The sequence below is a fragment of the Monodelphis domestica genome, chromosome 1, assembly GCF_027887165.1.
Source record: "Monodelphis domestica isolate mMonDom1 chromosome 1, mMonDom1.pri, whole genome shotgun sequence".
In the NCBI taxonomy this organism is placed as follows: domain Eukaryota; kingdom Metazoa; phylum Chordata; class Mammalia; order Didelphimorphia; family Didelphidae; genus Monodelphis; species Monodelphis domestica.
The window spans coordinates 41,591,746-41,610,219 of NC_077227.1; the positions used below are offsets into that span (position 1 = coordinate 41,591,746).

General features: G+C 37.8%; 1 protein-coding gene across 3 annotated transcripts in view; it reads right to left on the bottom strand.

Moving 5' to 3' along the window:
- The window catches only part of IQGAP1 (IQ motif containing GTPase activating protein 1), a 111,291-nt gene that overhangs the window by 71,213 nt on the left and 21,604 nt on the right, over nt 1-18,474 (bottom strand). For 2 of the 3 annotated variants that reach the window (XM_007478075.3, XM_001364376.4), the window contains exons 3-5: nt 7,318-7,474; nt 5,356-5,433; nt 613-689 (exon numbers count right to left, since the gene is read on the bottom strand). In XM_007478075.3, coding sequence (XP_007478137.1) covers nt 613-689; nt 5,356-5,433; nt 7,318-7,474 — 312 coding nt within the window. Of the gene's footprint in view, nt 1-612; nt 690-5,355; nt 5,434-7,317; nt 7,475-13,128; nt 13,632-18,474 lie in introns of those variants that run through there. The other variant, XM_016424586.2, reaches the window with a different exon arrangement.

An 18,474-nucleotide genomic window follows, 5' to 3' on the forward strand; every position in this document is an offset into this window, starting at 1 on the left:
TTATCTGTCACCTAAGGAATAAAGGTACTGCCACTAAATGGCTTAGCTAAGTGTTAATTAATAAACACATGGCTTCATGCCACCACCTTGTACCTATAATGCTTTGAGGGGCAACTAATGAGCACAAAATTGGACCAAAATTACTAAGCCAGCCAAAGTGAAACCTAACTATTTCAACTTGACTGCTTTGATACTTTGTATTCATGAATTTAACTAGTTCTTAAACCTTGAATTCATGGTCCAATTTGCTGTGTTATAACAAAATGGTATCCATAAAGTTTTCACAGGGACAGATGCATTTTTAAAAATAGACTTAATGAAACTGCATCTATTTGTTATGGTGGGAGGAGTCAAAGGGGGGAGAGGAAAAGGGAGGAAGAGACAGGGACAGAAGTAGAAAAACAGACAAACCAGAAAAAAGAGAGAGCCAGAAACTGAAAGGAATGACAGAAAAGATTTACAAGAATTTTCTCATGACAAGTCAGTTTTCTGGTTTTCCACTTTTCAGTCTGATGCTTCATGCTCCCAGTTCTATATTCATGAAATGGAATCTGTTTACTATATTCAGGCTTACAGATACTACTACATTCTTTTTTCAACAAAATTTATTACCTGAGTGCATGGATGCAGTAGATACAGCGTGGCATGTTCTTTCGATCATAGATATCTGTGGTTTCAGGGTAAAAAATCTGCCCAGAAATAAAAGTGAAAACATAAATCTTCATTTCATCCTATACCACCCAACAATAACACAAAGTAGGTACACATTTCTTATATGAAATGAAAGAAATACTTTTTAGTTAAACATCCCTCCCAGTCATTTTGTTCATAGCAGGGTCAGTCTTGCCTACCTCTGCCATCATCTCCAGAAAGTCACATGAGGGTGAGATTCTGGGTTATTTTCCTCTTTATCTGGCCTTCCCTTCCCTGAAATCAGTGTCAGAAGTCCCACAGAGCTAGCAAAGGCCAGAAAACTATACCATTATTCTAAAAATGAGGTGTCAAAGTCAAATAAAAAAGGATCCCTGCAGACAGCATGCTAAAACCACCATAAATTAAGATTATTTATGTTGCATTATACTTTTATTTATTTTGTTAAACATTTCCCATTTTAATCTGATTCAGGCCACACTCACGGGGGTTTTGAGTCATAAGTTTGTTTACCATTGCTGTTCTAAAATACCAGAATTCCAGATTTCATCTTGACTTTATTAGTATATAAACTCTGCTAATCTGCTATTCTCCAAGTACTACAGATGGAAAATGCCAAATCTATCTGTATCATTCAAGTTCCCCATTCCCAGTTATCTAGCTTCACTGACTTAGATGCAAACTAAGGGTTTGCATCACCCTCTGACCAAATCCTTATCCTTATTTCACTAAACTATATTTGTTCAGTATTCTTTGCCTTTTGGGATCTGGTTTCATTTGATTAAGAGAGACCTGAAACATTCTAATGTACACTGTACTGTACTGAAACATGTCTACTGTACACAGAAATAACACATAACCACTGTCATTACAAATAAAATTATAGCAATATTACTGCTTGTCCTAGACAATTTATGTACCATTTTAAGTGCTAAGAAGAATATGAGGCATGGTCACAAAGAACTGAAAATCTAATTGGATAATAATAAATTCCAGGAAAATAAAAAATCATAAGAATAAATATGTAATTACATACTAAACTTTGGTTATACATTATAACTGTTGGAAGAAGGATCAATGAGAGTAAACTTGTCATAACAGAGCTCAGGGAAAAAGTAGAATTTTACTTAACTGAGACCCTGAAGCACTATTTAGGGCTATGGCTAGACAAAGAAGAGGGGAAAGGTATTACTGAAAAAAAGGGAATAATGTCAGGAAAACCAAAGAAACAGTAATGAACACATTTTAACTGCAATACAAGATGGATAGGGAGTATACAGTCATATTCTGGGGAATCTTCAGTCAGGCTAGAGTTTAAGTAAAAAAAAAATAATTGTAAGCTTTTTGTATTTGTTTTGGGGGTAAACAATGAGGAATGAAATAAGAATCATTTTCAGGAAGATTAATCTTGTAGTAAGTTATAAGGACTCTTGGAAAGAGAAGATAATAAGAGTTAGGAAAGGAAGGAAAACTAGGAGCCTATTAAAATAATTAAGGTATAAAGCCACAAAGAATGAAATGAAAGATCTTAAGACTACAAAAAGGCTTAATGGTCCTAAAAAAATAAGGTCATAAAAGGCTTTAAAAGGAACCCCAAGATATGAAGATGAATGTGATGGGTGCTATTTTACATAGAGAATATGATTTGGGAAAAAGATAAATTCAATTTTAGACATAATGAACTTGAGGTGAAATGAAGACCCAAATGAAACCGTCAAAGAAGCAAAATGATGCAACAGTATGACATTATGAATAGGGCATTTGAAAGACTTTGGTTCAAATTCTGCCTCAAAAGCTGTATGACCCTGGGAAATTCACATAAACCCTCTGGGTCAGTTTCCTCATCCATAAAATGATGGCATTGGATTTGATTGCCTCTAGAGGTCTCTTTCAGCTCTAAATCTATGATCCTATGAAATTATTTTTTGAAGCACCACAAGTACTTTAAATCCAAATAATTCGAAACTCCTGCCTACCTAACATCTCACTATGGATGTACTAATTCTCTAGAACGAACAATGGTTCAAAAAACCATGTATGTGGCCCAAGAGAATAAGCTCTCAATAAAAGCTGAGGCGCACAATTAAAACAACAGTATTTTACAGCCATAGTAAGTATTTTTTAAAACCCCCACCTTCCATCTTAGAATCAATATTATGTATTGGTTCTAAGGCAAAAGGGAGATAAGTACTAGGCAATGGGGATTAAGTGACTTGCCTAGAGTCACACAGCTAGGAAGTGTCTGAGGCCAAATTTGAACCCAGGACCTCCAGTCTCCAGGTCTGGCTCTCAATCCACTGAACCATACAGCTGCCCTCATCCACAGTAATTATTAACAGTCCTCCTCTTCACATTATTCTAAGCAAGACTAGAAAATCTTTGCCCAATAGGCATGCTATATAGGAAACAAGAAAAGAGGAACAGGAAATTACAGATATTTAACAAGGCCAAGTTAACATTGTTGTAAGAATTTGAACTCTTGCATTTCCTGTCTTTTGTGAGGCTCAATTTTCTTAATTTTCTCTAAAACAACTGCACAGAAAGGAGCTTATTAAATGTAATTCTAAGTAAAAAGGAAGATAAAATTATCAATGTGCAATGGTTCACAACTAAAATGTTAATGCCCTAACTTCAACATTTAAATACTTATTAGGCATTTACTATCTTGAGGAACAATGCTAGGAATATTGGATACAAAGTAAAACAACAACAACAAGAAAAAAAACAGTTCAAAAAAACAACAACAAAAAACAGCCCTAGAGTAGCTTCAGTTCTAATGAGGAAAACAACATTTACATAAACCTCTAAGATAAATATAAAATAAACAAAAGGTGAGGTAGCAGCAGCAGGAGGATCCACATTAAGTCAGAAAACTCAAAGCTCATCACTCAGCAAGGCCCTAAAGTGTCTGCCCATGCCATGTCTATTTAAATTTCTTTTTTCTAATGTATCAGAAATATAAAGCTCTTCACCTCAGTGATAACTCAACTATCTATATTTGTAGTTCAGGCTACAGGGCAGAAGGATTTTAGGGGAAACTAGAGGTTATATGTCATTTCACCATATACCATGTAAACCTAATATATATAAAACATAGGCAATTCAGTAACATTATCACCAAGGTAAGGAACAATTTATAGCAAAGATCACTTTGAGACCTGTCCTCGTACTCCAGAATTCTAAGGAGGAGGGAAGACAGAATGGGAATCAACAGGAAAAACTTTTCTACTTCCAAATTTAAGTCTTATGTTGGAAGGTCTCCAAAACTGTCCTTATATCTTTAAAAAAATAACAATACACACAAGGGGGCAGCCAAGTGGCTCAGTGGATAGAGAGAGTCAGGCCAGGAGGCAGGCAGTCCTGGGTTCAAATTTTGCCTCAAATACTTCCTAGCTGTGCGACCAAGTCAATTAACCCCTATTGCCCAGCCTTTACCACTCTTCTGCCTTAGAATCAATCAATACACAGCATTGATTCTAAGGTGGAAGCTAAAGTTAAAAACAAAACAAAACAAAACACATTTCTTTTATAGTATAAGATAATGAAGATGGAGAGTGGAAATTTATTGCTGGGTCATTCAGATAAGGAATACAGAATAAAAAGTAAAAATTGATTGCCATCTCAAAGAAACAAACAAGATGGAAAACCTACTGATTAAATAATATTTCATAATACATTTAAGATACACCTAATAATTTTAAGGGACCTCAATTAAATAAAAACTATTCAATCAATGAAAGCTTCTACTATGTGCCACATACGGGGAGGAAGAAAAGCAACAAAGAGTTCTTGTTCTCAGGGATCTCAGTGTCTAATGGGGGAGACAACACAACAACCACTATGGTCTAACAAGATAGATATACACGAGATAAACTAGAGATAATCCCAAAAAATGAATAAATGGAGATTTTAAACCTTTGACTTCATTCCCCAAAAGTCCTTGGTATTTCCCAGAATTCCCTAAATCTCTCCTGCGTCTCCATGTTGGCAGAACTGAGAAAAGAGGGCGTTTCAGGTATGAGGCAGAGTAAGGGAAAATGCCTGGAAAAGGAGATGGAGTATCTTGTTTGAGGAACAGCCAAGAGGACAGTGTCACTGAATGGAAGAGTACTAATGTAGAAGATAGGAGAGTGATGGCAAACCTTTTAGAGACAGAGTGCTGGGACCCAGTTCCCCACCCCCCAGACAGAATGCCATGCCCCACCACCCGCCTTATCCCAGACTAGGGAGGGAAGAAGCGCTCCCATTGGGCTGCTGGGCAGAGGGGTGGGTGAAGGGAGGAATGTCCCACAACAGAGTAGTGGCAGAATAGACACAGAGCCATATACAAAAGATGGGGAAAAGGTCAAAATGACAAGAGACTGACAACCGACTGGATGGGGAGGTAGGGAGGTGGGAAAAAGGGGTCCAGAATACATTTCTGTGAGTCTGTATAACTGAGAGGAAAGGTAAGAAGGAAAACAATATTAAAGAACTTCATCAGAACTCTGCTCAGTCATCCCTTCCCTTTCAGTAGACTACAAGTGTGAAATGAGGCCAACATTTTCAGACACAGCCAATGTGCTTCTCTGCTTTGCTTAATCTTTTTTTTTTAAGACTTAAAGTAGTATTTAAAAAAACTTGAGGAAGTGCTTCAGAGTGAAACACTCAGGTTCTAAGATAAAAAACAAACAAAAAACAGTGCAAACACTTAGGAATATCTACCTTAGGCAGTCCAATCTCTGACATTGCATTCAGCCACTGAATCACATTATCAGTATGTCGAAAGTGAAGGCCAGTTGCCTAAAACAAACAAAACAAAACACATTAAGCATAATGAAGCAAATTGAGACAAATTCCAAATGAATTCTGTTCCTTCCAAAATTTCAGTTAAGGGCATCCTCAGGCCAATTTAAATTTAATTTCAAAGTGCAACATTGCATATCAATTCTCCTAGTCTATACTCTCATTCACATTTCAGAGAAAACAAACAAAAAATTAGAAAAAGTCCTAATTCCATCTGTACAACACAATTAGTTGGTTTTCTCATATACATTTTGTCAGGAAAAGCCTCGTACATAAATGCTATTAAGTAATTATAATAGCCTATTATACCTTCCTACTTCCTTTACCTTCACCGCATAGGAGCCCCTTTTCTTCAAAATTCTACTCAGAAGAGCAAGTAGGTGGCCCAGTGGTTAGGAACACCAGGCCTGGAGTCAGGAAGCTAAATTCCAATCTGGCTTCAGACACTTCCTGGTTATAATCCTAGGCAAGTCACTTAACCCTGTTTGCCTAGCCCTTGCCCTTCTGTCTTCTAAGACAGAAAGTAAGGGTTAAAAAAAGGATCCTCCTCAGATGTCACTTTCTACATGAAGCCTTTCCTGATTTCCTCACTACTAATGCCCTTCCCCAAATTATCCCCAGTACCTAGTACACATAGTAGTTCCTGGACTATCATATGTAAATAGGTACTTGCTGGTGGATTGATACACACTTTGTTTTTGAAATATAATGGTATTTACTGTCTGAAGAGAAATCACAGGACACGAAAGAGAACCTTCAACTTGGGGCTGGAAGGCCTGGCTTCAACTCTTGGCTCTCATATTTAGTAGATATGTGGGTGGCCTCGTAGAAAGCCATTTGCCCTCTATGCTCTGGGCATGTCCCCTTGTCTGTAAAATGTTGATGATTGGGCAGTGAGTAAAGCAGTGGATTGAGTGCCAGGCCTGAAATCAGGAAGGCTCATCTTCCAGAGTTCAAATCTGGGCTTAGCCATTTACTACCTGTATGACCCTATGCAAGTCACTTAACCCTGTTTGTCTCAGTTCCCTAATCTGTAAAATCAACTGAAGAAGAAATAGCAAAAAAAAAATACTCCAGGATCTATACCAAGGTAACCCCAATGGGATCATGAAGTCAGACACTATTGAAAATAAACAACAAATATGCTGATAATAATATTAACAGTGTAAAATTGAGATATGCTTCCTATTACTCATAATACATACAAAGGGGCTTCAGTCTTTAAGCATTCCATGTTGGGGGCCAGGGGGGGATTCCAGGTCCAAGACTAAGTCCAATAGATCTTGAGGGCTCAAAGTGCTCTCATCATTTCAGTTGCATATGGATTTAAAAGTTTTTTGTTGGCTAACATGAATAGATAATCATTATTTATAACACTTTTTCTAAGGAAAACTTTAGAATTCTAAACAAACAACTTAGAAATCATCTTTTTTAACACAATTTGTTCATAAACGGACGACTGCCTATATAAGGCATCATCTCTGCCTATGAGGTTATAGTTTTGTTGGAGAGATAATACCCTCAAACAGTAGGATGATTTTTCATTACTTGTACAATGGGCAGTTTGTCCCTTAAGTCCCATGATTGGCCTACCTACCTAGGAGAGTTATGAAGAAAATATAGTATAAATCATACAGCACTGTACACAAGCTGGGCTAGTATTATGATTGTCATTCTGATTACTATTATAACTAGTTGTTTGGCACCTGGTATTTTTATTTACTTCCTGTTCCTGTACATTTTATGTTCCCAGGGAGATTGTGAACTCCTCCAGACCACAGACCATTAAAGCAAAGGAGTGAGTGGCACTATTAGACATTCTAGACTTCTCTTTACCATATCTATAGACATTTTAAAGCCTAGGAAATAAGGAATTCACACCTTATATCTGGTTTGCTCCCGATCATAAATCTTCTTCAAGGACACCACTTTGGGAGAGAAGAAGTTTCCAAGTTTAGCAAGGTAAACGCCATTCCTTAGCCCCTCTTCCAGTTCTGTAGTAGGAGGCAACTCTTCATTGAGACAAGCTTCCATCCACCTGTACAAAAAAAAAAGACATAAAAGACCAAGAAAGTTTTTCTTTAATATTTTTTCTTAAGTCTTAGAATCAATACTAAGTATGAGGGTTGCCCATGGTCACATAGGTAGGAAGTGTCTACGGCCAGATGTGAGCCCAGAATCAAGCTCTCTATCCACTGAACCACCTAGCTGCCCCTTTTCTTTAACATTTTAAGGATCATTTCTTTATTTTATGAGAAAGGTTAGTTGATCCAGGAAACAATTCAGGACCCAGTACAAATATCTTTTTCTCCTGATTCACATAAAGTTGTCAGAGACAAGAGATTCAGGGAAAAACAATCCTCAGATATCTACCTACCTATTTCTCATGAGATCACAACTATGCTGTTGGAAATGATAAGAGATCATCCAATCCAATACTCCACACCTCCTCTTTTTTTTTTTAACTGATAAGGGAATTGATGCCAGGACAAGTTAAGTGACCTGGTCAAGGCTACCTAGGCAGTGTCAGCAATTGGGCACTGACTTAAAATCTTTCTACTCTGCTGCAGTGCTTTTGTTCATCCTGCCCCACTCCATTAACATAGCAAGCAATGGCATCCACTGACAATTCAGGATTCCCCACCTAAAATTGTTTCAATTAGTTTTTCAGTTGAATCTAGGGTTTTCTAAGTAAACTATCATAACATCTGCAAAAGTGAATCTTGGTATCTTTTTGCCTATGATTATTCCTTTTATTTCTTTCCATTGTCTTACTTAAAAAGCATTTCTAGCACTACTGAATATTAATGATGATAATGAACATTTTTCCTTTAATCTTATTAGAAAATCCTCAAGCTTATCCCCATTACAAATAATGTTGGCTCTTAGTTTTAAATAGATACTATCTGAAGGAAAGCTCCACTTACTCCTACCTATGCTTCCTAGTGTTTTGACAGGAGTGGGTTTTGTATATTGTCAAAAGCCTTTTTTGTAGATAATGATATAATCAAATTTTTATTATTTTAATATGTTTAAAGTTTTCCCCACATTGGGCAAGTTCTGCATTCCTAGTGTAAATCCTGCTTCATCTACGATCTTTGTGAAATACTGCTATAGTCTTCTTAATATTTTATTTAAAACTTTTGTCAATATTCATTAGGAATATTGGTCTATAGTTTTCTATTTTAATTCTCTCTGGTTTAGGTATCCAAACCACATTTGTGTCCTAAGAGAAATTTGGTGGAATTCCTTCTTTTCCTATTTTTTTCCCTGACAATTATATACTTTTGGAATTAACTGTTCTTTGAAAGTCTGGAAGAATTTACCTGTATATCCATTTGGTTCTGTTTTCAGTCCCTTTGGGAGTTCAATTATAGCTTGTTCAGTTACTTTTTCTAAGATGGAAGTGATCTCTTTCCTATCCTGTTAATCTTGGATATTATGTTTGTACAAATTACTTAATCTATTTCATTAGGACTATAAATTTTGGTTTTTTATTTTTAATACTGGTAATTTGGTTTTCTCAATAACTGTTCCTGCTTGGTGTCAGACCTATCTGGCCTCTTCTCCTTAGACTCCTTTGCAGGGTCACCATCCATATTTTATTCAGGGACATCCCAAAAAGTTCTGTCATGGGCCACTTTTCTTTTCCCTTTATACTATTTTCCTAGGTAGTATCATTCCCAGGAGTTCAATTATCATCCAGCTATATATAGAAGATAATCAGATGTATATGTATATCCATATTCAACCCTAACCCCAATTCTGAGCACCCATCCCACATCATCAACTGCCTTTTAGACACCTCAACCTGAATGTCCTGTAGGCATTTCAACTTAATATATTCAAAATGAATTCATTATGTTCCACCAAACCCTCCCTGTCATCTCCCATCTTTCTTATTACTATCCAGGGTACTACTAGCTTACTAATCACCAAGGTTCACAATCTCAAAGTCATATCCACTTTGTTGTCAAATCTTGTCATACCTACCGCTTCTCCCATATATAAAAATTGAGGCAGCTAGGTGGCACAGGGGATAAAGCTCTAGGCCAGGAAAACTTGAGTTCAAATCTAGCTTCAGTCACTTGCTAATGTGTAACCCTGGGCAAATCCTCTGCCTGCTCCATTTCCTCAGCAGTGAAATTGGGCTCATAACACTGCCTATGTATCTCAGAGTTGTTGTGAGGATCAAATTAGGTATCTGTGAAGCATAGTTGCACATGCCTGGCACACAGTATGCACTTACCAATCAATCTTTCTCCCTTTCTGTCCCCTCTCCTTTTCATCTGCACCACTCCATTCATATCACCACCATCCTCAGGCCCTCATCACCTCTAGCTTGGACAGCTTCCTGCCTCAAATCTCTCACTCCAAATTGCACTTCCTCAACTGCAAGTCTGATCGTGTCCTGCCCTACTTGACAAACTCCAGTGGTCTTCTAAGATCAAATGTTTCCTCTGTTTGGCATTCCAGGCTCCTTCCAAATCACTCTTCTCCATGAAGTCTATGACATGGCCACACTGGCCTCCATGTTGTTCCTCACATACAACAGTCACTTCCAGTCTCTGTGCCTTTGTACTGGCTATCCCCCACTTGCCTCATGTCCATCTCTTAGGATCCCTATCTTCTGCATGAGGCCTTCCCTGATCTTCCCAGCTGTCTGTGCTCTTCCTCCCCAAACTATCTTATATTTATTTATAAAAATCTAAATCATACTTCTTTGAATAGATATGTTGTTTTTATCCTTTAGGACACCGGTTCTTTTTTTGTCTTTGTATTCTCACAATGTCTGACACAGAAAAGGAACTTAATAAATGCTTGCTGATTGACTGATTCCAAGTTACTACTAGTCTTGGTGAGGTCCCCAAAATACAAAAACAAAATTAAAATAGTTCCTAGCTTCAGGGATCTCTAACACTGAAAAAGACAGAAATTGTAATCACTATCACATGAGTTCTTTGAACCTTGTTATATCTTTAAAATTACCTACATATCGGTTTTCTTTTTTTTGAAACAAAAAGATTCATTTTAAAATCTGTTTTTTATCTACCCAGATGGTCACATATGGTCTACAAACAATAATTCTTCTCCCATGCCCCCCTCAATAGAAATTTCTGTCAAAGCACTATCAATTAAATGGCTTAGGCAATACTTTCCTTTTTTTGTTTAACTGAAGAAAATAAACTTTTTTAAAAAGTTTATTTAATTTATTAATTTAGAATATTCTTCCATGGTTCTTTCCCTCCCCTCACCAATGAGCAATTCCACTGGGTTTTACATGTATCTGTGACCAAGACCTATTTCTATATTATTAATATTTGCAATAGTGATTGTTTACAGTTTACATCCCCAATCATATCCCCATTGAACCATGTGATCAGGCAGTTGTTTTTCTTTTGTGTTTCTACTCCCATAGCTCTTTCTCTGGATAGAAAATAAACTTTTAAAGAAGGTGATTCTTAACCCCACCCATTCTCCCCCTCAGTAAGACAAAGAAAGGATTGCTTAGGGAAAGTCAGAGAAAACAAGCTCAGAAGCACAAGCTGAAAAAATGAAGGATTGGCACCTCAACTGGGGCTAAGGAAAAGAAACCAGTTTAACAAGTTTTGAAGAATACACGATTAAAGTGGTTCCCCAGCTTCATACAATCCAGAAAGGGAACATACCAATGCCGGAAGTGTCCATTTAAACCACCAAGATTCAGTTCCTCCTGAAACAACCCTCCTTCTGTCTTTACTCAGCTCAGTGGATAATGGAGCCTCTTAGTGTCCTGCCCTTATCCTGGAGCTCTATGGTTCAGCCATTTCTGAGACCTTTAAGTTTAAAGTTTATTGCATGGCTTAATTTTCTATACTACATAGCCAAATATTTTTGTTAGCATTTGTTTAAAAACAAGCTATTGTCTATGTTTAAAATTAACCAATTTGAATTGCAGGCCTGTAGGCCCGGGGAAAGGAAAGACAAATGAAATAGAAAAAATTCATTTTCCTTCTTTCCCCCCCAAAGGATTGACCTCAACATAAACTCACTCCTGTAATAAACTGAATTGGATGGGATTCATTAGACCATTTGCCCAAAAAAAGATGATTATGCTACCATAAGGTCGATTCTCCTGGATTTTTTAGATTTTCAAATTTAAGAGCCTGGAATAGGAGGTAATAGGTTCAAATACATGACAGTCATAATTGAACCTATATTATTTTTGCCTATATTACAGAGCAACTCTCCCAACTGCAATGGATTTAGGTCTCTCAATCTTCCCTCCCTGCACCCTCTGCAACTATAACCTGCTTAAACAGCTAGCAATGAGTGGTTTGGGGTTTGTTATTGGATGTTTGGGGATTTGGGGGGGAGGAGAGTAGACAGAAATGGTAACCCACAAGGAAAATGGGAATTTTCCATGCTAGGAGAATGACCATAAAATTCATTTGACAAGGGCCAGCTCATATACCAAGTACTGGTCCAAACGTGAATTTGTATAGATAATTAACAGGCCACAAGTCCTTACTCAGACTCAAACCCAAGTAACAGATAGCATGGTACAAGATAAAAGAGGCTGGATATGTAGTTAGACGATCTAAGTTCAAATCCTGATTCTGCCATTTATATAGTCTTAGTTCAATCACAACTTCTCTAGGTTGGGGGCTGCTGTAAACTGACCTCTATTTATGGTCCCTCCTAGTTCTGTATAGATGATTCTTTGTGGAATAAAATAGTTTTTATTTTCATTATAATAATAGCTAGCATTTCTATAATGCTTTAAGGTTTTAAAAAAAACTTTATAAATATTATTTGCTTTGATCCTCACACTCACCCTAGAAGGTAGGTGCTATCTTCATTTTACAGATTTTAAACAACAACAACAACAACAACAACTGAGGCAGCAGGCAGAGGTAAAGTGATTTACACAACCCAGACTCCCAAGGGCTGATCTGAAATAATGTCTTCTTGACTCCAGGTCTAATGCTTGGTCCTCTGTACCACTTAGTTTAGCTGTCTTATTCTGTGCCTCAATTTGATATCAGCAGCTTTCCAAACTAAGAAAAGGTTATGATAAGGAGTTAACACCGTTTCTACAAACATTTATTGAATGCTTTCTATGTACAAAAGGTTAGGGTAAGGCAAGAGAGATAAAGACAACACCAGCTGCCATCCTCAAGGAATTTATAATCAAGAGCAAATTTTTGTTGGTTGGCTTGGGATGGAGCAGATCCAAATACACCAAGGAACAGAGTAGCAAGAAACAACAGGAGATGGCAGGGGAAGATCCCAAGTATAAAAAGCAGCCTAGAAACATTGTGAATGCAAAGCATTGAAGAACATTTCATGGAGGCAAATACTCCTACATATCCCTCCTCTCCTATTAGAGGGAAAACACTTCCTTACTGATGGGTTTAGAGTCAGAGAAGAGAATGGTAAAGAATGAGTATGGTTGGCCTGCTGCAAACACTCTCATCTGGATTGGTTCCTTGTAATGAGGGAGCTGTTATGTTGAGCAAGCCTGGCAAGTGACAGTAATGGGGAAAAATAAAAGCATCAATTGTACATTTTTTAGGAGTTCATGGAGCACACCACAATGAGCTCCTTGAGGACTTCCTTTCCTCCTTGGACACTGCCTCCCACCCTGATGCAAGTGCCCCTCACTTCATGCCTGGGCTTTTGCAATTGCCTACTGGGGGTTCTATCTACCTCAAGTCTCATCCCACTTCAGTCCACACTCCAACTTATCTTCATAATGCATAGGTCTGACCATTCAATCAGCTCCAGTGGCTCCTCTTTTTAAAATCCTCTTTTTAGTGTTCAAAGTCCTTCACAATCGTGTCCATCTTCTACCTTTCCAAAGTTCTTAGACCCAAAGATCTTCTCACCCATTTATCACCCCCAAATAGTCCTCTCCCTGCTGTCCCAGCAAGCATAGCTCTTTCCTGAGTTATTTGTTGGTTCCTTCTACAAGCATTGCTCTCAGGAAAAGGAATATAAATTGAATCTTCTCATTTCACACAGACTTCATCAACATTTGATGGAAAACTTTCTGGCAGGGATCAAAGAGAGTTCTGGCAGTATACTCTGGTGATGGGGAGTTCCAGACTAGGTACTTCCTCTCCCAGTAGCTATTTCCCACAGGAAACCTCTGGCTTCAAAAAAGCTCCACCAAGGAACTCTAGAACTTGAAGGCAGGTCCCTGTAATCAATTCCAGGTTCTGATGGAATGACTATAATCTTAATGTTCTTCTTTCTCTCTGTGACACCCACAAAGGGCTGTTGGTTAGCTGAGAGGCACTCCCCTCTTCAGCAGTTAGTCAAGCACATGAATTTCTCCCCAAACTATTGCTCAAAAATGCTGAAGAACTTTTATGGCCACTGGGTGAGGTAATTCAAATCATAACAGCAGACAGATGAGGGAAGCTAGTATTCTCCAAATCTTCCAATATGTATAAATCAAGTGACAAAATTCAAAATGAGAAGAATGGGAGAAAAAGCCTGAGCATCACTAAAAATACTAATTCAGATTTTCATACTAAGAAGTTTACAAAATACCCCACACAAATTATCTCCTTTGATCTCCATAATAATGTTCAAGGTCTCTGGATTTCCAAGCTAAAAGGGATCTCTAATTCAAACTATACCAAAACAAAACAAACAAACAAACAAAAAAGCAGCAGTCCTTTGGTCATACACCCAACCAAGAACCATCTAATCTTTTCTTGAAAAACTAGGCACCAAAAACCTTCCAAAGCAGTCCATTCTACTTCTGGATGGTTCTCATTATTAGGAAATTGTTCCTTAGATCAAGTCTATATTTGTCTTTTTGTAGCTTCAAACCTCTCCTAGGTCTGCCTTCTGGGAAAACCAACCCTTCAAATACTTGGAATATCCCCTGCATCTTCTCTTACCCAGATTAAAGATATACAGTTCCTTTAACCAATCCTCAAGCTTATCAATGTTCTTCCTAAAATGGTACCCAAGTAGAAACAATGCTGTAGAAATGGTCTGAGTAAAGCCAAATATCCCAGAAGCCAAGCGTCTCTCAATGGAGTCCAAAATCGCACTGGGTTCTAAGGCTGCAATATCATGTGATTGATTTATAGTGAGCTTGAAATCCACCACATCTTTTTTCAGAAAGACTGCTAAATAGCCATGCTCCCTCTTATAATCAACTTCACAACTGACAAGACTTTACTCCTATTAAATTTTATCTTGTAGTTTATCTGAGTGAGGGAATGAGGTGTCCAGGGAAGCAAAGTGTTCTCCAATCACTGCTTTACTTATCTTGGATATCTAGTCCTTTTTTTGTTCTTTCCAGGCCCAGGACATTCTCCTTAGTAAAAAACAAAAACAACAAACAAACAAACAAAACAGAAGCACAGAATTTAGCTAAGAAATGACCAGCTTTTCTGTCAGTGTCTCATCATTCCAGAGCTGTAGCCCTTTCCAATCTTTAACCATCTCTTCCCCAAAATAGCTTCTTAAAAAGTTGTCTTTAGTTTTCCTCATCAATCTCCATTCATCATAAACTTTAGCAGCACTGATACTATTCTAAGACTACCCTCTCACTTGGAATAATATCACAACCTAATTGGTCTCAGATTACTGGTTTACCTCTCTAATCCATCCATCCTTCTCTTACTCCCCAAATATTCTTACACACACACACACACACACACACACACACACACACACACACACACACACACAATCTTAGTTTACTCAAAAGTCTCAAAAGGACAACCTATTTCCTTGCTTCTAGGACAAAATGCAAATTCCTCAGCCTGACAGTTAAAGCTCTCCACAATCTCTCCAAACTATTTTTTTAGTCTTATTTCATATTATTCTCCGTGTACTCTATGTTCCAAGCAAACTGGCTACTCCACATTCCATTCCTCACCCTCTACCTGTAAATCAGCTATGAGAGTCTGGAGGCCTGGAATGCTTTCTCCCCACCTCTGCCAGCCCCTCAGAATCCCTAACTTCCCTTAAACTCCAATCCAAGTACTGTCTCTTTTATAGTCTTCTCTGATGCCTTTAAGTTCTCACACTCACCCTTTTAAATTACTTTGCACTTATTTCCTTGCGTTATCAGCTGGATATTCCCTGTAGAGTGTAAGTTCCCTTACAGGTTTAGCAATTCAGTCTTAAAACCCACATTTTTCGTGGTTACACTGCACCTTATTTTCCCAAGCCTTTCAAATGACCATTCTTAGGGACATAACCATATGATCTTTTCCATTGCTTAGGAAATCTTCCCCTCTCTAAGAAGTCTTAAAATTTTATCTCTGGGTGCCTTTTAAAACTCCAGACATTTGTTTAATTAAAAAAAAATTGGTCAGATCCAACTAGTGTGAAAGAGAAAATTGGGGGAAAACTGCAACAGAGTAAAAGGAGTAAGATTTGCAGAAGCTGTCAATCAAGAAGCATTCTGGAATGGAATGGGGGGGAGGGGGTGGCAGGGGAGAATGTCAGACAGACTGTTGAAAGGAACAACCAAACTGTGAGAAATGGTCTCTTGCTCTTGAGACATGAAGGAATAAGGACTGAGAAGATTCTTCTCTTACTGATTTCTCCCTACTGGACAAAAGTGACCAAAAATCCTCAATCTATTAGCCATATCCCTCAATTCAAGACTCTATTCTACTATTCTTCAATTTAGGAGTATTTTAAGATTAGGAAAACTCTAAACCCATCAAACTTCCCTGGCCTTCCCCTTTTCCTAAATAAATCCCCTTGTTTAAACTAGTCAAAGAAAGTTATCAGATTTATCAGAAAACTCACTCAAGAGTTGTCTTCCAGACAGTATACGATAAACCCAAAGATCCCAGCTTTTGGGACAAAAATCCACTATTTCATAAAAACTGCTGGGAAAATTGGAAGACAGTGTGGGAGAGACTAGGAATAGATCAACACCTCACACCCTACACCAAGATAAATTCAAAATGGGTGAGTGACTTAAACATAAAGAAGGAAACCATAAGTAAATTGGGTAAACACAGAATAGTATACATGTCAGACCTTTGGGAGGGGAAAGGCTTTAAAACCAAGCAAGATATAGAAAGAATCACAAAATGTAAAATAAATAATTTTGACTACATCAAACTAAAAAGCTTTTGTACAAACAAAACCAATATAACTAAAATCAGAAGGGAAACAACAAATTGGGAAAAAATCTTCATAGAAACCTCTGACAAAGGTTTAATTACTCATATTTATAAAGAGCTAAATCAATTGTACACAAAATCAAGCCATTCTCCAATTGATAAATGGGCAAGGGAAATGGATAGGCAGTTCTCAGATAAAGAAATCAAAACTATTAACAAGCACATGAAGAAGTGTTCTACATCTCTTATAATCAGAGAGATGCAAATCAAAACAACTCTGAGGTATCACCTCACACCTAGCAGATTGGCTAACATAACAGCAAAGGAAAGTAATGAATGCTGGAGGGGATGTGGCAAAGTAGGGACATTAATTCATTGCTGGTGGAGCTGTGAACTGATCCAACCATTCTGGAGGGCAATTTGGAACTATGCCCAAAGGGCGACAAAAGAATATCTACCCTTTGACCCAGCCATAGCACTGCTGGGTCTGTACCCCAAAGAGATAATGGACACAAAGACTTGTACAAAAATATTCATAGCTGCGCTCTTTGTGGTGGCCCAAAACTGGAAAATGAGGGGATGCCCATCAATTGGGGAATGGCTGAACAAACTGTGGTATATGTTGGTGATGGAGTACTATTGCGCTAAAAGGAATAATAAAGTGGAGAAGTTCCATGGAGACTGGAACAACCTCCAGGAAGTGATGCAGAGCGAGAGGAGCAGAACCAGGAGAACATTGTACACAGAGACAAACACACTGTGGTATCATCGAACGTAATGGACTTCTCCATTAGTGGTGGTGTAATGTCCCTGAACAACTTGCAGGGACCCAGGAGAAAAAAACACCATTCATAAGCAAAGGATAAACTATGGGAGTGGAAACACCGAGAAAAAGCAACTGCCTGAATACAAAGATTGAGGGGACATGACAGAGGATAGACTCTAAATGAACACTCTAATGCAAATACTATCAACAAAGCAATGGGTTCAAATCAAGAAAACATCTAATGCCCAGTGGACTTACGTGTCGGCTATGGGGGGTTGGGGGGGGGGGGAGGAAAAGAAAATGATCTATGTCTTTAACGAATAATGCTTGGAAATGACCAAATAAAATATATTTAAAAAAAAAATAAATAAATAAATAAAAAAAAAAAAAAGAGTTGTCTTCCAATGTCACCAACTGAAGAAACCAACTGGAGGGGAAATGGGGGGTAGCAGATCTGATCTCTCACTCACCATAACCAGTAAATTAATTACCTAATACACTAGCCACCTTCCTGACTAGCTTCTTAAAAGTCACTTCCACTTCCTTAGATCAGGTACTATGCTAGGTAAAAACCAAATATGATGGCTCCCTTGTAATCAATAATAAAGATAGCTTATTACAGAAATGCTGGCAAAGCTGTTGCATTTCATGTCTCTCCCTTGTCTATCTTCTAGTTTCATCCATGTAAGTTTTAGAATTGCTCTGGCTTGGCTGAATCTTATTATCAAGTTTTCTAAAAGTTCACTTCCCCTTCCACTTCTTTGTCCAGAATCATCAAAATAATCCAGGCACAAAGAAGGAAGGCTCTCTGTTGGGGGTCAGCAGTAGAAAGAGAGATGTGTTGTTGAGAGGTCAGCTGACGTGCCAAACATCAAAGAACTAAGTTGGAGCCTTTCTATTCCTTCTATGGGATTGGGTTATTCATTATCTCTCCTTAAAAGCTCCTGGTGGGTATACATTTTGTCACACTGGAGTAGCAGGTTCAATGAGTGCAACTAAATTAATAAATTCTGCATTTGTACCTATTTGGTTAGTACCATCTCTCCAGTATATACTATGCTTGTTTAATACATGATTTAACTTGATGCAAATCCTTTAGGTCAAAAAATGTCCAATATTTTAAAAATTCATTTTATGAGAAGGGTTAAAAGACTGCTGCACATTAAAACGGATTTA